General features: G+C 38.5%; 1 protein-coding gene across 3 annotated transcripts in view; it reads right to left on the bottom strand.

Moving 5' to 3' along the window:
• The window catches only part of MED22 (mediator complex subunit 22), a 156960-nt gene that overhangs the window by 37317 nt on the left and 92840 nt on the right, over positions 1–26803 (bottom strand). For 2 of the 3 annotated variants that reach the window (XM_053695758.1, XM_053695759.1), the window contains exon 5: positions 24–511. The exons of the other annotated variant lie outside the window; for it this stretch is intronic. In XM_053695758.1, the coding sequence (XP_053551733.1) occupies positions 319–511 (193 nt within the window). In that variant the 3' untranslated portion in view covers positions 24–318. Of the gene's footprint in view, positions 1–23; positions 512–26803 lie in introns of those variants that run through there. 3 annotated transcript variants of the gene reach the window in all.

Genomic DNA, 26803 nt, shown 5'->3' with positions numbered 1-26803 from the left:
ATACACCAAACTGAACAAAAACGCAACATGCAAAAAATATTTATTTCAGTTTGTAACATACAGAGATAATTAACAAATAATATATATATAGAAAAAAGGAAAAACACCAAAGGTTGTAAGATGAGGTTCCTTCTAAAGCTACTGTAACAGGTAATTCCAGTAATAATGACTCTGCTAAACATACACATATGCTGAGATGTTCAGGTTTGGTCGCACTGTGTAATGCAGCCAATATACCGGCATGGAATGTGACCAGTGGATATTTGTGAAGCGTCTGCTGGTTGCCGTGACAAAGGACACAGGCCGCCAGTTCTTGTCTCACGTGTGTTCCGTTAGCCCAGCTGCATGGCCATTCAGATGAGGCGGTGTATGAATCTGGCTCGTTGCAGCGGCAGGATCTGCTGCCATGGACGGGAGCGGCACATCAGGATCCAGTGGAGAAGATGCCGTGCTCTCCTGGTTCCAGTAAGCTTCACACAGAGGAAGGTCACTTGGCTCAGAGACACTGTAGCTGACCCCAAGAAATACAGAGCCCAGCAGGAAAAGCACAAAGTGTGTCCAGAGCAGCAGAGGGTGCAAGAGGAGAAGATAGGAAAAAGCAAGACAAGCAAAGCGTTAAGAAAACAGCAGCAGAAATCTAATACTTTACAGACCTCAGGAGGAACAATCTGTATGATAGCAAATTTCCTTTGACAAAACTATAATTTAAATTTACTTTGTGAATCTGCAGTGCCTTTAAATCCTAAAACTTGATAACAGTATTGTGCAGGACAGCAAGTGTCACACTATAGGATGACATTCTGCTTACTCACATGTAATATACAGTACGGTAGTGGCTCTTTATGCTGTGAATGTATCATGATCCAACAAGTGAATATATCTTTACATTTTTTTACTAAATAAAGGTGAGGAAAGGTCAACAGGTATTTAGGGACCAAGTGCGCATGCGCACAAAACATGTTGGCAAATGACTGTCTACACTCATTCGTTTGATTTTATGTGTGCCGAATATCAACTTGGTTTTAATATGAAGCAAAAGAGTTAATGGATTTTACACTTTTGATTGGTTCGTCATATATGGTTAAGTGCGCTTTATCCTCTGGCTGCTACCTAACATACAGTACACTTGGAAATATTACACTGGAACATCACTGACCAGCATGGGAAGTGGCAGCTTAGGGATTTAAAGAAAACATAAAACTGAAATATACAGGACTACATTTCTGCATGGATTAGCAGCATAAGTTTAGTACACACGTGCTTCTGGTAAATGGTATGACTGCTTCAGTGATAGCTGTTGCTGTGCACATGGCAGATGTAAATATGTCTCACGCACCCTTGTTGAAGCACTGCGCATGCTCAGATTGGGTCAGTGACATTTATTTGTTAATGATTAACAAAATCATAAACAAAAAGATAAAAGGGCCACCTATCTAAACAAGTTAACGCTAAATGAACAGTAATTTAAAAACCAAACGGTTTACATCACCACCTTGTGGGTAAAATGTCTGAGACCTCCATTATTTCAAACCTATAAAATATACCCCCTACTAACAGAACAAAGACATCATCATTCCATTGACAAACTTGTACCCTTGTTCATATCTCTCGCAGCAAGGGAATACAGTTTTAAAGACCCCCACCCTTGTTAATATCTCTCGCAGCAAGGGAATACAGTTTTAAAGACCCCCACCCTTATTATTCAGAACCTTAGGGCAGATCTGTACAGATGCTTGGAATGCGGAGAGGTTATGTTTTTATCCCTACTATTAGATGTATGTTCAGGGATTTGCTCACACACACAATGGGGTAGATTTAGTAAGCTGCAAATGCAGCCATTTCCGCACGAGCCTTCAGGCTTGCCAGAAACAAATGTTAAGATGCAGTGGTCTTAAGACCACTGCTCCTTAACTCATCCGCCACCGCTGAGGTGGCGGACAGCAATCATCCCGATCGGATACGATCAGGATGATTGACATCGTTATATTGTAAAGTTTACCCTGCGCAAATATAGATTATTGACATCCCCTGCTAGTGGCTGATTGCCTGCGTATGTGCAGGGGGCGGCATTGCACAAGCATGTCACAAGAAATGCTTGTCCAATGATAAATGCTGACAGCTTATACTGTTTGCCACAGCGAATTGTGTCCTTCCAACATTAGATAAATCAACCCCTATGTATGCTCTCCCTCATGAGAAAATAAATAGCAGCTTGGGTAATATAGCTATAATCTCCTTTAACTCTTATTTCTTTCCAATGGCATGGAGAGTCCACAATTCCATTCAATTACTGTTGGGAGTTCAGCTCCTGGCCACCAGGAGGAGGCAAAGACACCCCAGCAAAGTTTTAAGTATCCTCACGCTTACCATAATCCCGAGTCATTCTTTGCCTTACTGAAACAAGGAGGATGTAAAGATTGTGCTCTGAAGAAAACATAATTTATGTAAGAACTTACCTGATAAATTCATTTCTTTCATATTAGCAAGAGTCCATGAGCTAGTGACGTATGGGATATACATTCCTACCAGGAGGGGCAAAGTTTCCCAAACCTCAAAATGCCTATAAATACACCCCTCACCACACCCACAAATCAGTTTAACGAATAGCCAAGAAGTGGGGTGATAAGAAAAAAGTGCGAAAGCATCAAAAATAAGGAATTGGAATAATTGTGCTTTATACAAAAAAATCATAACCACCACAAAAAAGGGTGGGCCTCATGGACTCTTGCAAATATGAAAGAAATGAATTTATCAGGTAAGTTCTTACATAAATTATGTTTTCTTTCATGCAATTAGCAAGAGTCCATGAGCTAGTGACGTATGGGATAATGAATACCCAAGATGTGGATCTTCCACGCAAGAGTCACTAGAGAGGGAGGGATAAAATAAAGACAGCCAATTCCGATGAAAAATAATCCACACCCAAAATAAAGTTTAAATCTTATAATGAAAAAAACTGAAATTATAAGCAGAAGAATCAAACTGTAAAACAGCTGCCTGAAGTACTTTTCTACCAAAAACTGCTTCAGAAGAAGAATACACATCAATAATGGTAGAATTTAGTAAAAGTATGCAAAGAAGACCAAGTTGCTGCTTTGCAAATCTGATCAATCGAAGCTTCATTCCTAAACGCCCAGGAAGTAGAAACTGACCTAGTAGAATGAGCTGTAATCCTTTGAGGCGGAGATTTACCCGACTCGACATAAGCATGATGAAATAAAGATTTCAACCAAGATGCCAAAGAAATGGCAGAGGCCTTCTGACCTTTCCTAGAACCGGAAAAGATAACAAATAGACTAGAAGTCTTTCGGAAATTCTTAGAAGCTTCAACATAAAATTACAAAGCTCTAACTACATCCAAAGAATGCAATGATCTCTCCTTAGAATTTTTAGGATTAGGACATAATGAAGGAACCACAATTTCTCTACTAATGTTGTTAGAATTCACAACCTTAGGTAAAAATTTAAAAGTTCACAACACCGCCTTATCCTGATGAAAAATCAGAAAAGGAGACTCACAAAAAAGAGCAGATAATTCAGAAACTCTTCTAGCAGAAGAGATGGCCAAAGAAACAAAACTTTCCAAGAAAGAAATGTAATGTCCAGTGAATGCATAGGTTCAAACGGAGAAGCTTGAAGAACCCCCAGAACCAAATTCAAACTCCAAGGAGGAGAAATTGACTTAACAGGTTTTATACGAACCAAAGCTTGTACAAAACAATGAATATCAGGAAGAATAGCAATCCTTCTGTGAAAAAGAACAGAAAGAGCAGAGATTTGTACTTCAAGGAACTTGCAGACAAACCTTTATCCAAACCATCCTGCAGAAACTGTAAAAACCTCGGAATTCTAAAAGAATGCCAGGAAAAATGATGAGAAAGACACCAAGAAATGTAAGTCTTCCAGACTCGTTAATATATCTTCCTAGAAACAGATTTACGAGCCTGTAACATAGTATTAATCACAGAGCCAGAGAAACCTCTTTGACTAAGAATCAAGCGTTCAATCTCCATACCTTTAAATTTAAGGATTTGAGATCCTAATGGAAAAAAGGACCTTGTGACAGAAGGTCTGGTCTTAACGGAAGAGTCCACGGTTGCAAGAAGCCATCCAGACAAGATCCGCATACCAAAACCTGTGAGGCCATGCTGGAGCCACCAGCAGAACAAACGAGTATTCCTTCAGAATTTTGGAGATTACTCTTGGAAGAAGAACTAGAGGCGGAAAGATATAGGCAGGATGATACTTCCAAGGAAGTGACAATGCATCCACTGCTTCCGCCTGAGGATCCCTGGATCTGGACAGATACCTGGGAAGTTTCTTGTTTAGATGAGAAGCCATCAGATCTATTTCTGGAAGTCCCCACAATTGAACAATCTGAAGAAATACCTCTGGGTGAAGAGACCATTCGCCCGGATGTAACGTTTGGCGACTGAGATAATCAGCTTCCCAATTGTCTATACCTGGGATATGAACTGCAGAGATTAGACAGGAGCGGGATTCCGCCCATACCAGTATTCGAGATACTTCTTCATAGCCAGAGGACTGTGAGTCCCTCCTTGATGATTAATATATGCCACAGTTGTGACATTGTCTGTCTGAAAACAAATGAACGATTCTCTCTTTAGAAGAGGCCATGACTGAAGAGCTCTGAAAATTGCACGGAGTTCCAAAATATTGATTGGTAATCTCACCTCCTGAGATTTCCCAAACCCCTTGTGCTGTCAGAAACCCCCATACAGCTCCCCAACCTATCAGACTTGGATCTGTTGAGATCACAGTCCAGGTTGGAAGAAAAAAAGAAGCCCCCTGAACTAAACGATGGTGATCTGTACCACGTCAGAGGGTGTCGAACAAACGGTTTTAAAGATATTAAATGAGATATCTTTGTATAATCCCGGCACCACTGGTTCAGCATACAAAGCTGAAGAGGTCGCATGTGAAAATGAGCAAAGGGGAACACGTCCAATGCAGCAGTCATAAGAACCTAGAATTTCCATGCAAAAGGCTACCGAAGGGAATGATTGAGACTGAAAGTTTCGATAAGCTGAAACCAATTTCAGACGTCTCTTGTCCAACAGAGACAGAGTCATGGACACTGAATCTATCTGGAAATCTAAAAAAAGTTACTCTTGTCTGAGGAATCAACAAACTTTTTGGTTAATTGATCCTCCAACCATGTTCTTGAAGAAACAACACTCATAAAAAGCTGGAAAGGATCTTTCCATAGAAAATGAGCAAAGGAAATTGAATCCAATGCTGTTAAAACTTCTATGCATATATAGCAACTGAAGGAAATAATAGAGACTAAAGGTACCGACAGACGGAACCCAATACAAATTGTCCCTTGTCTGATAGAGACAAAGACAGTGACATAAACCATCTGGAAACCCAAAAAAGGTGACCCTTGCGTGAGGAATCAAGAGCTTTTGAAAAAAAGATCCTCTATGTCCTGAAGAGCAAATTGAATCATATGAGATTCCGCATCCTCAGGAAATAATCTGAATGAAAACAGAAAAATGAAAAATATGCATTTATTGTATCTAATGAAAACAAATAATGCCATCAATGACCATAAAAAGGCAGAATAGTTTGAATAAAACTCCAAAACTGTCACAGTACTGTCTCTTTAAGGAGTGAATCCTGCTTTAGCCTCATTTTCGTTTTTTTCTACCTTTATAAGCAATGAAGCCTATAGCTTCATTGCTTGGTATTAGCTGGTTACACCTGTTATACTCAGCCTCTCTCTTACTTGTGACTCATCTGATCAAGAATCAGTTACCTTTCTACTTGCTGCTGCTTGTTGTGAATCCTGTGCCTCTCCGTATTTACACTCTGCTCAGTTGCTGTTACGGTACATCGTACCTCTGAAGCCTGACAAGACTCCAACAGCTGATGCATCGGAACTTCCTCTGACGTCACGGGCGGCCGCTCCAACTTTCACTTACCTCCACGCTGACGCCGAGTTCGTTCAGCTTGCTGTACCGGTTTCCACAGCTAAATTACTTCACCGAGCTCACTTCCATCAATCGTTGCTTAATCCACTGTATTCCAGCACACTGGGACCTTAACTATAACTGACAATTGGTGAGCTAAAAGATCTTTATTATCTTTCATTTATTTTGCTTGCTTGTTTACACACATGTTTCTGCCATACTCTCATTGCTTGCTTAATGAGATCAGAGAGACAAAGGCTAACACTAAGCTTATGTTATCCTATACTCTGTCTCATAAAATTAAACTCCTTTTTATCATAGCCACTGTTTTTCAGATAAGTAATGGTTGTGAAATAAAGGAACAAACACCATTTTCTCATATTAAGTTTTTTTCAAGCATATTATGTGAAAAAGATACTTGTACATATTGTAATTCCAGAAATAATATTTGGGTTATTACAGAAATACCAAGCCAAAAGGAAAAAACCATAGTGATGGATCCTATGGAACTCTCAAATTATGTTGCAACATTAGATCAAAAAGTAGATCAGTTAAATGTTGGTCTAAGGGAGTTGCAGGTTGAAAATCAGACACTTAGAAAAATCATACAAGATAGTTTAAAACCCATACAACCCCAAACAGAAACTATTATTGAACCACCTGTAAGTCCTCCAGAAAAATTTTCTGGAGATCGAAAACTTTTTAGGCAGTTCTTGAATTCGTGTATACTCTTTATCACTTTGAAGCCCAAAACTTTTAGCACTGACAAAATTAAGGTATTAACTGTCATATCCTACCTCAGAGGAGAGCCTAGAGCATGGGCGGATAGCTTATTTGAACGGAATGACCCTATACTGAACTCCATTGATGAATTTTTTAAAGCCCTTTCCTCTCTATATGAGGATCCACACAAACAGCTAACAGCTGATAAAAAATTAAGGTCTCTCAGAAAGGAAAAAAGGGCAGTGGAGGATTACATTTCGGAGTTTAAAATTTGGCAGCAAGATTCCGGTTGGAATCAGATTACCCTTAGAAATCAATTCAGGATTGGCCTCTCAGAGGCAATTAAAGATGAGTTTGCGAGAATAGATCTGCCAGAAGATCTTGAGCAATTAATGCAGCTCTCAATTAAGATTGACCACAGGCTCAGGGAAAGAAAGTTAGAAAAATCTACTTATGACTCACATACAAAATTGACAGAAAATAGACTAACATCACACACACAACGTACATCTGATGAGCCTATGGACATCGGAGTAATCCGAGGACCCTTGTCTCCAGAAGAAAAATTAAGACGTAGGACAAATCATCTATGTCTCTATTGTGGCTCTAAAGATCATGAGGTTACAGCTTGCCCAACCCTCAAGAAACAAAAAAAGGGTAAGCCTGAACTCTCAAATTCTGCAATTTTGTCCTTAACCGCAGAAATGACTAACTGCTTACTTCCTGTCTCCTTACAGTGGGATCACCGACTCTTCCACTCTAAAGCAGTCATAGATTCTGGAGCTTTTTCCAGTTACATTGACACTAATTATGTAAAATTGAATAAAATTCCCCTTATTGAAAAAAACAAACCTGTAATGGTGCGTCTTATTGATGGTAAAAAGTTAGAAACAGGACCAATAACACATCAAACCATTCCTATCCTGGTAACCACTCACACATCCCACAGGGAATACATTACATTTGATGTGATACAATCTCCTATTTTTCATATAGTGTTAGGGTTACAATGGTTACAAATACATCAACCCACAATTAACTGGTTAACTAGTACATTTGATTTCAGCTCAGAATATTGCAAGACAACATGCAATCCACAGATACCTATTTTAGCACTAACTGAGTCAAATCTCCCTTTGGAGTATGATGATCTAAAACAAGTTTTCAGTAAAACAGAGGCAGAAAATCTGCCCCCCCCCATCGTCCATATGACTGTCCTATAGACTTAATCCCAGGATCTGACATTCCATACGGACACATATTTCCACTTTCAGAACCAGAACTACAGAATTTAAAAACTTATATTAATGAAAACTTAAGAAAAGGGTTCATAAGACCCTCAACCTCACCGGCTGGAGCAGGCATATTTTTTGTCAGAAATAAAGACCAAACATTACGGCCAATAGTAGATTACAGGGAATTAAACAAAAGAACACTTAAAGACAGATACCCATTACCCTTGATCCCTGAACTTATTGAAAGGCTAAAAGGTGCAAACATCTTTACAAAACTTGATCTGAGAGGAGCCTATAACCTCATCCGAATAAGACCAGGAGATGAGTGGCTAACCGCGTTCAGAACAAGGTATGGACTGTATGAATATACAGTCATGCCTTTTGGGCTCTGTAATGCCCCAGCCACATTTCAGCGATTTATTAATGATATTTTCAGGGATTTATTCGACACATCCATGGTAATATATCTAGATGACATTCTCATATATTCATCTAACTATCAGGACCACGTTAAACATGTCCGTGCAGTTTTACACAGATTGAAAGCACACAGTCTTTATGCTAAGTTAGAAAAATGTATATTTCATACACAAAATATTACATTCCTGGGATATAATATAACACCAAGTGGCATATCATTGGAACCTAACAAAATTCAAGTTGTCCTTGATTGGCCCACTCCAAGGAATAAACGTGACATCCAAAAGTTCCTTGGGTTTTCAAATTTCTACCGCAAATTCATTAAAAACTTTGCTGGTATAACAAAACCCCTAACAAATCTCACTAAAACAGACAGACCTTTCAACTGGACACCTGAGACTGAACAAGTCTTCCAGTTCCTAAAGACAAGTTTTACAACAGCACCAATTCTTAAGTATCCAGATCCCAATCTCCAGTATATACTGGAGGTTGATGCTTCTCACTATGCAATTGGTGCTATCCTTTCTCAAAGAAATTCACCACAAGAACGTATGCATCCAATAGCTTACTACTCACGCGTTTTAACTACTTCTGAACTAAACTATTATGTCGGTGAGAAGGAGTTACTGGCAATGAAAGCAGCATTAGAGCACTGGAGGCACCTCCTTGAGGGTACAAAAATTCCTATTCAGATCTATACTGATCATAGGAATTTACAATACCTAAAGACCCATAAAACTCTCACCTCAAGACAAGTTAGATGGAGTTTGTTCTTCACTAGGTTTTCTTATATCATTACATATAGACCTGCATCTAAAAATTCTAAAGCAGACATCTTATCAAGATTACCTCAGAAACCCACTAACTTAACGTATCATGGCACTGTAATTCCTGATAACTGTATACAGAGTAATATTGGACTCCTTTTCAAACAAGATGGGAACCTCCAACAGGAACAACTCCTGGATACCACTTTTCCAAAGGAAAAGCTTGAAAAACGTAATGATGGATTATTTTATTACTCCAATAGATTATACGTACCACCATCTTGGAGAAATTCCCTACTTAAAAGCCTGCATGATAGCAAACTCAGTGGACACCCTGGAATTCATAGAACCCTAGAATTGATTAAAAGATCATACTGGTGGCCAAAGATGCAAGAGGATATAAGAACTTACATACAATGTTGTGAGACTTGCACTACCTCCAAAATAGACAAACAAAAACCAATCGGTTATCTACTCTCTCTACCCGCTCCAGACAAACCCTGGACTCACATAGCCACAGATTTTATTGTCGAATTACCAAACTCAGATGGGAATAAAACGATTATGGTGGTAGTAGACCTATTCACCAAGATGTCTCATTTTATTCCTTTTCATAAATTGCCAACATCTTTAGAAACTGCTAACCTACTTATCCAACATGTTGTAAAGCTACATGGAATACCCCAATCCATAACAACAGATAGGGGAACGCAATTTACATCTCGGTTATGGAAGGAATTATGTAATGCATTACAAATCGAAAGACGCTTAAGTACTGCCTATCATCCCCAGACTAATGGGCAATGTGAGAGAACCAATCAATGGTTAGAAGAGTATTTAAGGTGCTATGTAACACAACATCAGGATAATTGGACATCTTTACTCCCTCTGGCAGAATTCGCTCACAACAACTCCTACCACACCTCTATACAAACTACTCCATTTTTTGCAAATTATGGTTTTCACCCCACATTCCATCTCAACACTCAAATAGATAGTGCCTGTCCAGTTGTGACAGATACTACTAACACAATAGCTGAAACATTCTCAATTCTATCGGACAACATAAGGTGTGCTCAGAAGAGACAACAGAATTATTATAACCTACGACGAAGACCATCACCTAACTACTCACCTGGAGACTTAGTATGGTTATCCACTAAACATTTACGTTTAACAACTCCTACTAGGAAATTGAACAAATTCTTCATTGGACCGTTTCCCATCATTAAAATTATTAATAGCAATGCAATTACCCTTGATTTACCTTCCCACTATAAAATTCATCCAACTTTTCATGTAAGTTTATTAAAGCCTTATAAAGCTCTGAGAGGGGCTACTCTGCCTTCTGCTCACCAACCACCACTTGTACCAGAAACAGAATTTGAAATTCAAACGATTCTTGACTCAAGGATCGTTTCGGGAAAATTGCAAAATTTGTTCCGTTGGAAGGGTTATTCCTCGGAGGATGATTCTTGGGAACCTTCTGCAAACCTGTCAGCTCCTCGGTTGGTTTCTATTTTTTATAGACGGCATCCGGATCGTCCGAAACCTTGAACCACGGAGTGGTTCATTTTGGGGGGCCCTCTATGTCCTGAAGAGCAAATTGAATCATATGAGATTCCGCATCCTCAGGAAATAATCTGAATGAAAACAGAAAAATGAAAAATTTGCATTTATTGTATCTAATGAAAACAAATAATGCTATCAATGACCATAAAAAGGCAGAATAGTTTGAATAAAACTCCAAAACTGTCACAGTACTGTCTCTTTAAGGAGTGAATCCTGCTTTAGCCTCATTTTCGTTTTTTTCTACCTTTATAAGCAATGAAGCCTATAGCTTCATTGCTTGGTATTAGCTGGTTACACCTGTTATACTCAGCCTCTCTCTTACTTGTGACTCATCTGATCAAGAATCAGTTACCTTTCTACTTGCTGCTGCTTGTTGTGAATCCTGTGCCTCTCCGTATTTACACTCTGCTCAGTTGCTGTTACGGTACATCGTACCTCTGAAGCCTGACAAGACTCCAACAGCTGATGCATCGGAACTTCCTCTGACGTCACGGGCGGCCGCTCCAACTTTCACTTACCTCCACGCTGACGCCGAGTTCGTTCAGCTTGCTGTACCGGTTTCCACAGCTAAATTACTTCACCGAGCTCACTTCCATCAATCGTTGCTTAATCCACTGTATTCCAGCACACTGGGACCTTAACTATAACTGACAATTGGTGAGCTAAAAGATCTTTATTATCTTTCATTTATTTTGCTTGCTTGTTTACACACATGTTTCTGCCATACTCTCATTGCTTGCTGAATGAGATCAGAGAGACAAAGGCTAACACTAAGCTTATGTTATCCTATACTCTGTCTCATAAAATTAAACTCCTTTTTATCATAGCCACTGTTTTTCAGATAAGTAATGGTTGTGAAATAAAGGAACAAACACCATTTTCTCATATTAAGTTTTTTTCAAGCATATTATGTGAAAAAGATACTTGTACATATTGTAATTCCAGAAATAATATTTGGGTTATTACAAAAACCCAGTTCCTAGAAAAGGAACTGGAAGAAATACCCCAGAAGATTCCAGGTCTGAGCATCGCTTGAACCCCATGGGTGCCCAACCATGCTTCAACAGTATCCAAAATATATAAGACAGAAACACAATTAAAGAAAGTGTTAGCCTTACTGGAATAAAATCAAAGAAATTTGGACAAAATAGAACCAAATAAATTTCAAAGAAGTCTTAACCTGCCCCTTACCAGCCAAGCTGGAATACGGCACGTACATCGCAATATTAGGGAGCTGATTTCGAGCCCCAATTATAAACATGTTACTTGGGAAAGAACTCAGGAATTCGTTCCTTAATAAGAACAACCAAACTAATATAAGCTTAAAGTTTAGTCTTAGAACTCAATCTCGAAGCCCATAGTAACAGTTAAGAATTGAATCCAATTATAAAACAAATAATTGATTATCTTAGAACAAAAGAAATATGGATTTTCTTTTTTTATTTTTTAAAAATCACAAAATTCTTCTAGCTAAAATAGCTAAAGACATAGATTAACCCTCATTTGCAAATATATTCAATAAAATGAAGACACAAATGAAATCATTAGCATGATAGTCCAGTTTAAAGGACCAGTCAAAACAGAGGACTTGCAAAATGCAAAACAACAAGACAAATGCAACAGCACCTAGTCTAGTAAATGTTGTCCCTTTAACAATGCTAAAATAAATCATAATCTGATACTTGATCTTAAAGTAAACAGAAAAAATGAAGCAATTGCAATATCACAGGACCAAGAAAAGTACCTGAAACTAAATAATTTTCAATAAATAAGATACAACTATATAAAGGAAAATAAATACTATTTTGCTATAGAAACAATAGCATAATTAGTAGGAGTAGAGATAGCCCCAATACATTGGAGAACACTCCAAATTGAATTTAACTGCTGGCAAAGAATATAGTTTAAAACCTTGAAGAAGGAATAAAAAAGAATTCTCAGCCTATTCCATTCCCTAGTATGGGGAATTGGAAAGAAAACCTCTGAAATCACAGAAGAATAAAAAGGCAGAAATAGTGTCAGCTAGTCTTAAAGAACTAGTTACCTTAATATCCAAAATAATCAACACCTCTTCAACAAAGAACAAATGTACTTTAATAATAAAAAAATTATATAAAAAAGTAGATTTGTTAGTGTCAATATCTGATGAAGAGAATTTCTGAAAGAGAAAAAAACATCATCAGAGAAGGATAAATCAGTATGTTGTTGGTCATTTGAAACTTCAATAATTAAAAAAAGAAGCGAAAAAGACCTAAAAATTGTATTAGAAGGCACGAAGTCAGACAAAGCCTTAATCAGAAAAAATATTTCTTATAAATCTTCTAAACATATCTTGTACTTAAGAATGGAAATGTATAAAGCATAAATACCAATGGAATCTGCATGTAAAAGTATATCATAATAACTTATTACAAACCATAGCTAAAGATAAACATTTATAACATTTAAAATAAATGAACTTAGCTTTGGTAGAACTGAAACTCAGTTAAGCATTTTTCCAGAAGTGGCTTCTGACTCAGGGTTACTCGCAGACATCTTGCAATATGTAATAGAAAAAACAACATATAAAGCAAAATTGATCAAATTCCTTAAATGACAGTTTCAGGAATGGGAAAAAATGCTAGTGAACAAGCTTCTAGCAACCAGAAGCAATAAATAATGAGACTAAAATAATGTGGAGACAATAGTGACGCCCATATTTTTTAGCGCCAAAAAAGATGCCCACATTATTTGGCGCCTAAATGCTTTTGGCGCCAAAAATGACGCCACATCCAGAACGCCAACACTTTTGGCGCAAAAAAAACGTCAAAAAAATGACGCAACTTCCGGCGACACGAATGACGCCGGAAATAGAAAAAAAAATGTTTGCGCCAAAAAACTCAGCGCCAAGAATGACGCAATAAAATGAAGCATTTTCAGCCCCCGCGAGCCTAATAGCCCACAGGGAAAAAGTCAAATTTTAAAGGTAAGAAAAAAATTGATTAATTCATATGCATTATCCCAAATATGAAACTGACTGTCTGAAATAAGGAACGTTGAACATCCTGAGTCAAGGCAAATAAATGTTTGAACACATATATTTAGAACTTTATATAAAAGTGCCCAACCATAGCTTAGAGTGTCACAGAAAATAAGATTTACTTACCCCAGGACACTCATCTACATGTTGTAGAAAGCCAAACCAGTACTGAAACGAGAATCAGTAGAGGTAATGGTATATATAAGAGTATATCGTCGATCTGAAAAGGGAGGTAAGAGATGAATCTCTACGACTGATAACAGAGAACCTATGAAATAGACCCCGTAGAAGGAGATCATTGAATTCAAATAGGCAATACTCTCCTCACATCCCTCTGACATTCACTGCACGCTGAGAGGAAAACCGGGCTCCAACCTGCTGCGGAGCGCATATCAACGAAGAATCTAGCACAAACTTACTTCACCACCTCCATCGGAGGCAAAGTTTGTAAAAACTGAATTGTGGGTGTGGTGAGGGGTGTATTTATAGGCATTTTGAGGTTTGGGAAACTTTGCCCCTCCTGGTAGGAATGTATATCCCATACGTCACTAGCTCATGGACTCTTGCTAATTACATGAAAGAAATACATTTATGCTTACCTGATAAATTATTTTCTTTCCTGGCATGGAGAGAACACAAATCTATTCTAATTACTAGTGGGAATTCAACTCCTGGCCACTAGGAGGCAAAGAACACCCTAGCAAAGCTTTAAGTATCCCTCCCACTTCCCATAAACCCAGAGTCATTCAGATGAAGGACTATAGAAAGAGAAGAGGACACAAAAGGTAAAGAGGCGCCTGAAGTTCAGAAAGAACTAAATAAGAAGCCGTCTTGAACTTAGACAAAGGCGGATTGCGGACTCTCCATGCCAGGAAAGAAAATAATTCGTCAGGTAAGCATACAATTTATTTTTTTCCCCAATGGCATGGAGAGTCCACAAATCCATTCTAATTACAAGTGGGAACTAATACACAAGCTAGAGGACACGGAATGGAAAGGGAGATAGAAAAAAAAAAAAAGACAGGCAGACCTAAACTAAGGGCACCACAGTTTTAACAACCTTTCTCCCAAAGGAATCCTCAGCTGAGACAAAACATGGAATGTTCAAAATTTAGAAAAAAAATTATGAAGCAGGGACCAATAGGGTCGCCATGCAAGTAAGCCTCATGTTTCAAGGCCCAGGAGGAAGAAACAGCCCAAGAAGGATGAGCCCTAATCCTCTTAGGAGACTGATTTACGAGTCGGCTGGGCATTCACCTAATGACATTCCTCCACCAAAAGGAAAAAGAAGCCGACGTGGCCCTCTGGCCTTACGTTTGCTAGCAAATACTACAAAAAGACAGAATAGACAAAAAATTCTTAGGAGCTTGGCGATGGGAAGTAGATCACTCACTACAGTCAAGTTGAGTAACAGATAATCTTTCAGAGGAGGAGGAGGATCGGGCACAAGAAGGAACGACAAAATCTGAATATTGTGGAAGAAATTCCAAATTGGTACGAAGAACCGTCCGATCAGCAAGAAAAATGAGATAAAGTGGATCACACTGTAGAGCCGATAGTCCAGAGACTCTACGAGCAAAAAGAAAGCTAACAAAAACTTTCCAAGACAACAAAATAAAAGCAAAGGAATGCACAGAGAACCTGCTGTAAAACCCGAAGGAGAAGGCTCATAGGCAGAGCAACATGATTAAACACAGGCCTGAGCTGACCAGAGCCTGGACAAAGAACTGAACAACTGGACAGTCAGATAAGCGCTTGTGAAGCAGAACAGAAAAGCAGAAAACTGTCCTTATAGGGAACTGACTGACGAACCCTTCTCCAGACCCACATTGAGAAAAGACGAAATACGGGAAACTCACGTAACACCAACAAAATAAGTGGTAAAGTTTGCGAGGAACTGGCCTACGCACCTGGATCAGGTTGTCCATTACCCCTTTCAGAAAAAAACTCGTCTAGAAAAGACTAGACAATGAAAATCTATGCAATCAGCTTCAGAGAAACTAGATTGGAGGAAGAAAAATACCCTAAAAAAAGAAAAGTCCTTCCACAGCTGAAATTCCACGGGGGAGAAGACAACATCTTCACCAGGTCCACTAGAGCGCCCCCAAAACTGCTTGTGGGTCCCTTGATCGGGAAGAAAACCTGGGAAGCTTGGTGTTTAGAAGAGACAACATCAGGTCCAACTCCGGAACCCCCAAATTGAGAGATACGATTACCACTCTTCTGGAGAAAATCTACCTGCTCAGGTACTCTGCTACCCAAATGTTCCCACCTGGTAGGAGAACATTAGTAAATAAACAGAAAAGAGACTACTCCCATCTGAGAAACGAAAACTCCATCACTAAAAAAAAAAAAAAATACTTGTTCCTCCCTGCGGAAAAATAAGCCACAGAAGAGACGATGACCGCGTGGAATCTGATAAACTGGACTGATTCATATGAGTTATGCTTTCAGAGCATTGAAAATTATTTCAATTATAAATAATTTATAGGGAGGACGAACTCCATCCAAGAACAGGATTCCACTTAAAGAACCCTAAGGAGCTCCCCAGCCAAAAAGCTGACATCCCAAGACACAATCTCACTAAATGGTCTCAAAAGGCAAATACCTTGTCCTTACGGAGCCATCAGTATAGAAATGTAGAGGATGTAGGATGTAGAGGACTATACCCTGAGAGGAGTCGGGGGGGTGGGACTCCGATCCATAGACTAAGAATACCATATAGATCTCAGAAGGAGAAAAGTCCAAGGAGCTACCATGAGACCCGGCTATTTTTAATGAAGAGATGGCGCCAGAACCAAAATATCATCCAGGCATGGCGCCACCTCAGTTCCAGAAACCTGGCCACTGCTTTTACACTTTCTCTGATTAGTAGCACAAAAGAATCTGTGCACTAAAAGAGAGTCGTAGAACCGTAGAAAAAAAAAACTCAGGAAGCCATGGCCAGACCGAAAGCAAGGAATCCGAAGCACCTGCTAGATGAGGGAGCATGAGCTTACCTAGGTTCAAACCCATAAATACTGCATCAGGAGCGGAGGAGCTAATTACTAAGCTACATCTCCCTTGCAAACAACAGATAGGACAAACCTCAGAAATTTATTGAGGCATTTCAGATCTAAAGTGCAACCCTCTTGGATCAAGCACATATGTGATGAAACCACCCAAACTACTTGCAGAAACAATTCTTGGAAGAAAAATGCAAGATACTGAGTAAAAAAGAAGAAGAAATAGGACAAGATGCAACAGTCCTAGGCATAATTCTCGTATGAGAAATATCATAGAAACATCTTAAAAAGATAAGAAATAATGCGAACACACAATCAAGGTGTAGGTACCTGTAGCAGAAGACAACTGCTAAACATCTGCTTACTAGGCAGCTAAGCCAACCATCAGACTACTACAGTCCAAATAGAGTACCAATACACATGACCTAGGATCATACAAGATGTCACGGGCATAAGATAAAGTTTCCTCAACAAGAGAAAGATTAAATCATCATCTTAGAGCCCTAAGATCACTTTTTTTCATATATATAACATGGGACAAAATATGTCACAGACATTAAAGGAACATCCAGCCCCAGCAGTTGGAAACAAACAAACAACCCTAGAGATGCAAGACACAAGCAATCATCAATAGTGCCCATTAAACAATAAAGGTTAACTAAAAAGAAACCTATTAGAGCATGAAAGAAGTATAAATGTGTCATAAGGGACAATAAAATATCACCTCAGTATGAGACAGATTATAATATTGTATTCCTATAAAACAGAAATATATTAGTGTCCTAAAAACACTAAGAAATTGAGTATGATACATGAAACCATAGATTTCACAGACATCATGAAAAACCACAGAGATTACTACTAACATTATTATGTAGCATTATATGGCATAATAAAGAAAATAGACGCCATATTTATAAAACATTTGTGACTAAAGGTCACTCAGAAAACCAAGCATATTGCATGATACAAAAAGATGCACAACGCAGTAATCTCCTCACTATGAAATATTGAATATAGTCCGCATACATAGAAAATAAAAAAATAGGAATAATAGTAACCCTTCAGAAATAGGTATACTACATAATACAACTCCTCAGTATGAGAGAGAATGGCATTGCACCTTTATACATGACACTAGATAATAAAGACATAAAACTGAGCAGGCATGTTTGGGACCCACAATATCACCTGAGAATTTAGCAAAACAATTGCCTAGTTGGGATGGAAACTGTACATATACCGCACCCCACAATGTTACGGTAATAATCTTAGCTTATCTATAACGCTCCTAACCCCCCTTTACCTATTTCTCAAACCTCCTTTCCCTCTTCCCCCTCCTCAACCAATTCCTTAGGGTTATCCCTAACCATCTACAGCTGTTGATACTTTGTTATGAATACCCTTTCATCATTAAACATTCTTGAAAATACCTAAGAAAATTAGGTCATTGATTGTTAAAGGGACATTATACACTCATTTTTTCTTTGCATAAATGTTTTTTAGATGATCTATTTATATAGCCCATAAAGTTTTTTTTTTAAATAAAATGTATATAGTTTTGCTTATTTTTAAATAACATTGCTTTGATTTTCAGACTCCTAACCAAGCCCCAAAGTTTTATGTGAATACCGTCAGCTACCTTCTCCAGCTTGCTCCTGTTTGTGTAAAGGGTCTTTTCATATGCAAAAGAAGGGGGAGGGGGGGAGTGTCTTATTTGCCACTTGCAGTGGGCTTTCCAACAGAGCTAAACTGAGAGCTTCTAAGTACGTTTTTAAACAGTTTTATACTGGATTTTTATATCAGTATCTGTGCATCTTATTCTTTATAGTAGTGTCTATTACATGCAGTTATATGAAAATGAGTGTATACTGTCCCTTTATAGTAGTGTCTATTACATGCAGTTATATGAAAATGAGTGTATACTGTCCCTTTATAGTAGTGTCTATTACATGCAGTTATATGAAAATGAGTGTATACTGTCCCTTTATAGTAGTGTCTATTACATGCAGTTATATGAAAATGAGTGTATACTGTCCCTTTATAGTAGTGTCTATTACATGCAGTTATATGAAAATGAGTGTATACTGTCCCTTTATAGTAGTGTCTATTACATGCAGTTATATGAAAGACATAATTTATGTAAGAACTTACCTGATAAATTCATTTCTTTCATATTAGCAAGAGTCCATGAGCTAGTGACGTATGGGATATACATTCCTACCAGGAGGGGCAAAGTTTCCCAAACCTCAAAATGCCTATAAATACACCCCTCACCACACCCACAATTCAGTTTAACGAATAGCCAAGAAGTGGGGTGATAAAAAAGTGCGAAAGCATATAAAATAAGGAATTGGAATAATTGTGCTTTATACAAAATCATAACCACCACAAAAAAGGGCGGGCCTCATGGACTCTTGCTAATATGAAAGAAATGAATTTATCAGGTAAGTTCTTACATAAATTATGTTTTCTTTCATGTAATTAGCAAGAGTCCATGAGCTAGTGACGTATGGGATAATGACTACCCAAGATGTGGATCTTTCCACACAAGAGTCACTAGAGAGGGAGGGATAAAATAAAGACAGCCAATTCCTGCTGAAAATAATCCACACCCAAAATAAAGTTTAACGAAAAACATAAGCAGAAGATTCAAACTGAAACCGCTGCCTGAAGTACTTTTCTACCAAAAACTGCTTCAGAAGAAGAAAATACATCAAAATGGTAGAATTTAGTAAAAGTATGCAAAGAGGACCAAGTTGCTGCTTTGCAGATCTGGTCAACCGAAGCTTCATTCCTAAACGCCCAGGAAGTAGAAACTGACCTAGTAGAATGAGCTGTAATTCTCTGAGGCGGAGTTTTACCCGACTCAACATAGGCAAGATGAATTAAAGATTTCAACCAAGATGCCAAAGAAATGGCAGAAGCTTTCTGGCCTTTTCTAGAACCGGAAAAGATAACAAATAGACTAGAAGTCTTACGAAAAGATTTCGTAGCTTCAACATAATATTTCAAAGCTCTAACAACATCCAAAGAATGCAACGATTTCTCCTTAGAATTCTTAGGATTAGGACATAATGAAGGAACCACAATTTCTCTACTAATGTTGTTGGAATTCACAACTTTAGGTAAAAATTCAAAAGAAGTTCGCAACACCGCCTTATCCTGATGAAAAATCAGAAAAGGAGACTCACAAGAAAGAGCAGATAATTCAGAAACTCTTCTGGCAGAAGAGATGGCCAAAAGGAACAAAACTTTCCAAGAAAGTAATTTAATGTCCAATGAATGCATAGGTTCAAACGGAGGAGCTTGAAGAGCTCCCAGAACCAAATTCAAACTCCAAGGAGGAGAAATTGACTTAATGACAGGTTTTATACGAACCAAAGCTTGTACAAAACAATGAATATCAGGAAGAATAGCAATCTTTCTGTGAAAAAACAGAAAGAGCAGAGATTTGTCCTTTCAAAGAACTTGCGGACAAACCCTTATCTAAACCATCCTGAAGGAACTGTAAAATTCTCGGAATTCTAAAAGAATGCCAGGAAAAATGATGAGAAAGACACCAAGAAATATAAGTCTTCCAGACTCTATAATATATCTCTCGAGATACAGATTTACGAGCCTGTAACATAGTATTAATCACAGAGTCAGAGAAACCTCTTTGACCAAGAATCAAGCGTTCAATCTCCATACCTTTAAATTTAAGGATTTCAGATCCTGATGGAAAAAAGGACCTTGTGACAGAAGGTCTGGTCTTAACGGAAGAGTCCACGGTTGGCAAGAGGCCATCCGGACAAGATCCGCATACCAAAACATGTGAGGCCATGCCGGAGCTACCAGCAGAACAAACGAGCATTCCTTCAGAATCTTGGAGATTACTCTTGGAAGAAGAACTAGAGGCGGAAAGATATAGGCAGGATGATACTTCCAAGGAAGTGATAATGCATCCACTGCCTCCGCCTGAGGATCCCGGGATCTGGACAGATACCTGGGAAGTTTCTTGTTTAGATGGGACGTCATCAGATCTATTTCTGGAAGTTCCCACATTTGAACAATCTGAAGAAATACCTCTGGGTGAAGAGACCATTCGCCCGGATGCAACGTTTGGCGACTGAGATAATCCGCTTCCCAATTGTCTACACCTGGGATATGAACCGCAGAGATTAGACAGGAGCTGGATTCCGCCCAAACCAAAATTCGAGATACTTCTTTCATAGCCAGAGGACTGTGAGTCCCTCCTTGATGATTGATGTATGCCACAGTTGTGACATTGTCTGTCTGAAAACAAATGAACGATTCTCTCTTCAGAAGAGGCCAAAACTGAAGAGCTCTGAAAATTGCACGGAGTTCCAAAATATTGATCGGTAATCTCACCTCCTGAGATTCCCAAACTCCTTGTGCCGTCAGAGATCCCCACACAGCTCCCCAACCTGTGAGACTTGCATCTGTTGAAATTACAGTCCAGGTCGGAAGCACAAAAGAAGCCCCCTGAATTAAACGATGGTGATCTGTCCACCATGTTAGAGAGTGTCGAACAATCGGTTTTAAAGATATTAATTGAGATATCTTCGTGTAATCCTTGCACCATTGCTTCAGCATACAGAGCTGAAGAGATCGCATGTGAAAACGAGCAAAGGGGATCGCGTCCGATGCAGCAGTCATAAGACCTAGAATTTCCATGCATAAGGCTACCGAAGGGAATGATTGTGACTGAAGGTTTCGACAAGCTGTAATCAACTTTAGACGTCTCTTGTCTGTTAAAGACAGAGTCATGGACACTGAATCCATCTGGAAACCCAGAAAGGTTACCCTTGTCTGAGGAATCAAAGAACTTTTTGGTAAATTGATCCTCCAACCATGATCTTGAAGAAACAACACAAGTCGATTCGTATGAGATTCTGCTAAATGTAAAGACTGAGCAAGTACCAAGATATCGTCCAAATAAGGAAATACCACAATACCCTGTTCTCTGATTACAGACAGCAGGGCACCGAGAACCTTTGTAAAAATTCTTGGAGCTGTAGCTAGGCCAAACGGCAGAGCCACAAACTGGTAATGCTTGTCCAGAAACGAGAATCTCAGGAACTGATAATGATCTAGATGAATCGGAATATGCAGATATGCATCCTGTAAATCTATTGTGGACATATAATTCCCTTGCTGAACAAAAGGTAAGATAGTCCTTACAGTTACCATCTTGAACGTTGGTATCCTTACATAATGATTCAATATTTTTAGATCCAGAACTGGTCTGAAAGAATTCTCCTTCTTTGGTACAATGAAGAGATTTGAATAAAACCCCATCCCCCTGTTCCGGAACTGGAACTGGCATAATTACTCCAGTCAACTCTAGATCTGAAACACATTTCAGAAATGCTTGAGCTTTTACTGGATTTACTGGGACACGGGAAAGAAAAAATCTCTTTGCAGGAGGTCTCAACTTGAAACCAATTCTGTACCCTTCTGAAACAATGCTCTGAATCCAAAGATTGTGAACAGAATTGATCCAAATTTCCTTGAAAAAACGTAACCTGCCCCCTACCAGCTGAGCTGGAATGAGGGCCGCACCTTCATGTGGACTTAGAAGCAGGCTTTGCCTTTCTAGCTGGCTTGGATTTATTCCAGACTGGAGATGGTCTCCAAACTGAAACTGCTCCTGAGGATGAAGGATCAGGCTTTTGTTCTTTGTTGAAACGAAAGGAACGAAAACGATTATTAGCCCTGTTTTTACCTTTAGATTTTTTATCCTGTGGTAAAAAAGTTCCTTTCCCACCAGTAACAGTTGAAATAATGGAATCCAACTGAGAACCAAATAATTTGTTACCCTGGAAAGAAATGGAAAGTAAAGTTGATTTAGAAGCCATATCAGCATTCCAAGTTTTAAGCCATAAAGCTCTTCTAGCTAAAATAGCTAGAGACATAAACCTGACATCAACTCTGATAATATCAAAAATGGCATCACAGATAAAATTATTAGCATGCTGAAGAAGAATAATAATATCATGAGAATCACGATGTGTTACTTGTTGCGCTAAAGTTTCCAACCAAAAAGTTGAAGCTGCAGCAACATCAGCCAAAGATATAGCAGGTCTAAGAAGATTACCTGAACACAGATAAGCTTTTCTTAGAAAGGACTCCATTTTCCTATCTAGAGGATCCTTAAACGAAGTACCATCTGACGTAGGAATAGTAGTACGTTTAGCAAGGGTAGAAATAGCCCCATCAACTTTAGGGATCTTGTCCCAAAATTCTAATCTGTCAGACGGCACAGGATATAATTGCTTAAAACGTTTAGAAGGAGTAAATGAATTACCCAAATTATCCCATTCTTTGGAAATTACTGCAGAAATAGCATTAGGAACAGGAAAAACTTCTGGAATAACCACAGGAGCTTTAAATACCTTATCTAAACGTTTAGAATTAGTATCAAGAGGACCAGAATCCTCTATTTCTAAAGCAATTAGTACTACTTTAAGTAAAGAACGAATAAATTCCATTTTAAATAAATATGAAGATTTATCAGCATCAACCTCTGAGACAGAATCCTCTGAACCAGAGGAATCATCAGAATCAGAATGATGATGTTCAGTTAAAAATTCATCTGTAGGGAGAGAAGTTTTAAAAGATTTTTTACGTTTACTAGAAGGAGAAATAACAGACATAGCCTTCTTTATGGATTCTGAAACAAAATCTCTTATATTATCAGGAACATTCTGCACCTTAGATGTTGAAGGAACTGCAACAGGCAATGGTACTTTACTAAAGGAAATATTATCTGCTTTAACAAGTTTGTCATGACAATCAATACAAACAACAGCTGGAGGAATAGCTACCAAAAGTTTACAGCAGATACACTTAGCTTTGGTAGATTCAGCACTTGACAGCGATTTTCCTGTAGTATCTTCTGACTCAGATGCAACGTGAGACATCTTGCAATATGTAAGAGAAAAAATAACATATATATAAAGCAAAATTGATCAAATTCCTTAAATGACAGTTTCAGGAATGGGAAAAAATGCCAAAGAACAAGCTTCTAGCAACCAGAAGCAATAAAAAATAAGACTTAAATAATGTGGAGACAAAAGTGACGCCCATATTTTTTCGCGCCAAATAAGACGCCCACATTATTTGGCGCCTAAATGCTTTTTGGCGCCAAAAATGACGCCACATCCGGAACGCCGACATTTTTGGCGCAAAATAACGTCAAAAAATGACGCAACTTCCGGCGACACATATGACGCCGGAAACGGAAATAGAATTTTTGCGCCAAAAAAGTCCGCGCCAAGAATGACGCAATAAAATGAAGCATTTTCAGCCCCCGCGAGCCTAACAGCCCACAGGGAAAAAGTCAAATTTTAAGGTAAGAAAAATGTTAAATTAAAATGCATTATCCCAAATATGAAACTGACTGTCTGAAAATAAGGAAAGTTGACCATTCTGAGTCAAGGCAAATAAATGTTTGAATACATATATTTAGAACTTTATAAACAAAGTGCCCAACCATAGCTAGGAGTGTCACAGAAAATAAGACTTACTTACCCCAGGACACTCATCTACATATAGCAGATAGCCAAACCAGTACTGAAACGAGAATCAGCAGAGGTAATGGTATATATAAGAGTATATTGTCGATCTGAAAAGGGAGGTAAGAGATGAATCTCTACGACCGATAACAGAGAACCTATGAAATAGACCCCTTAGAAGGAGATCACTGCATTCAAATAGGCAATACTCTCCTCACATCCCTCTGACATTCACTGCACGCTGAGAGGAAAACCGGGCTCCAACTTGCTGCGGAGCGCATATCAACGTAGAATCTAGCACAAACTTACTTCACCACCTCCATCGGAGGCAAAGTTTGTAAAACTGAATTGTGGGTGTGGTGAGGGGTGTATTTATAGGCATTTTGAGGTTTGGGAAACTTTGCCCCTCCTGGTAGGAATGTATATCCCATACGTCACTAGCTCATGGACTCTTGCTAATTACATGAAAGAAATGAGTGTATACTGTCCCTTTATAGTAGTGTCTATTACATGCAGTTATATGAAAATGAGTGTATACTGTCCCTTTATAGTAGTGTCTATTACATGCAGTTATATGAAAATGAGTGTATACTGTCCCTTTATAGTAGTGTCTATTACATGCAGTTATATGACAATTAGTATATACTGTATATTTATATCAGTATCTGTACATATTCTGTATAGTAGTGTCTATTACATGCAGTTATATGTAATTAGTGTATACTGTATATTTATATCAGTATCTGTACATATTCTTTATAGTAGTGTCTATTACATGCAGCTATATGACAATTAGTGTATACTGTATATTTATATCAGTATCTGTACATATTCTGTATAGTAGTGTTTATTACATGCAGCTATATGACAATTAGTGTATACTGTATATTTATATCAGTGTCTGTACATATTCTGTATAGTAGTGTCTATTACATGCAGATATATGACAATTAGTGTATACTGTATATTTATATCAGTATCTGTGCATATTATTCTTTATAGTAGTGTCTATTACATGCAGTTATATGAAAATGAGTGTATACTGTCTCTTTATTGTAGTGTCTATTACATGCAGTTATATGAAAATGAGTGTATACTGTCCCTTTATAGTAGTGTCTATTACATGCAGTTATATGAAAATTAGTGTATACTGTCCCTTTATAGTAGTTTCTATTACATGCAGTTATATGAAAATGAGTGTATACTGTCCCTTTATAGTAGTGTCTATTACATGCAGTTATATGAAAATGAGTGTATACTGTCCCTTTATAGTAGTGTCTATTACATGCAGTTATATGAAAATGAGTGTATACTGTCCCTTTAATGCCTACCATTCTCGCAAATTGTCTTTTTTTTCTGTTGTCATAAGAAATTGTAACTATATTTTTGTTCTGATAAGCATCAATGTACCGATTTTCAATAAAAATTATTTAAACAAAAACTGAGCAGGCATTTACATTGAACTGCCACCAGATGACGGCAAATACTAGGGAAACACTATATTGGATTATTGTAAAAAAACTATACCAAAATGCCATGAACAAAGATTCAGCCCTCATTGCTCTGTGTGTTATTTGTACACAAAGATCAGATATTCCAATCTTAGTTCATAAGTCAGAATAAAAGTCAACGTTATAACTGCAGATCCCCCCTCATCTAAGGAAACGGAGGTGCAGCATACAAAACAAAAGGCAGGGTAGAGCGCAACACTAACGGCACTGAAAATAAAAACCATCTATGTAAGAGATTCCTCCTAACGGTACTATCAGATGCTGAGCACACCACCGCAAAACTAACATAGTAGCGCCATTGTATCCGCCCACAATGGTGGTTCTTACTAAGCACCTCATCAAAGAAGTCGGGGCTCTGCCAAACAATGGTCCGACCAGTTACACCCTAGCACAGGAAGCGGTCTCACTGCCGTGATCAGCAGAGTGAGGGGAAAACATTGACAGGAATAACAGCGTGCGTACTTTCGGCCATAACCTGCGCAATAATAGCAGGCTCGCGAAATAACTGCACCATCAACAGTCCGATCCTTCATAATACAGTAAAAATAGGGTACCTGATCTAACATTCGGCTAGATTACGAGTTTTGCGTTAAGAGCTGCTCGGTACTAACTTGCAAGTTATTGCCACCGCTCACCTCCCTACAGCTCTGGTATTACAGGTTTATAAAAACCCGGCATTAGCAGGCAAGAAGTGAGCGTAGAGCAAAATTGAGCTCCATACAGCACTGCAATACCAGCGCAGTAGTGAGCTGCGGTAAGCTGGTTTTACGTGCTCGTGCACAATTTCCCCATAGACATCAATGGGGAGAACCGGCTGAAAAAAAGCCTAACACCTGCAATAAAGGAGCATAAAGCTCTATAACGCAGCCCCATTGATTATTATGGGGAAAGAAAATTTATGTTTACACCTAACACCCTAACATAAACCCAGAGTCTAAACACCCCTAATCTGCCGCCCCCGACACCTACATTATACTTATTAACCCCTAATCTGCTGCCCCCAACATCGCCGACCCTACATAATGTTATTAACCCCTAATCTGCCGCCCCCGACACCTACCTACACTTATTAACCCCTAATCCGACGCCCCC

Source organism: Bombina bombina, chromosome 12, assembly GCF_027579735.1.
Source record: "Bombina bombina isolate aBomBom1 chromosome 12, aBomBom1.pri, whole genome shotgun sequence".
In the NCBI taxonomy this organism is placed as follows: Eukaryota; Metazoa; Chordata; class Amphibia; order Anura; family Bombinatoridae; genus Bombina; species Bombina bombina.
This window is presented reverse-complemented; position numbering and strand designations above follow the sequence as displayed.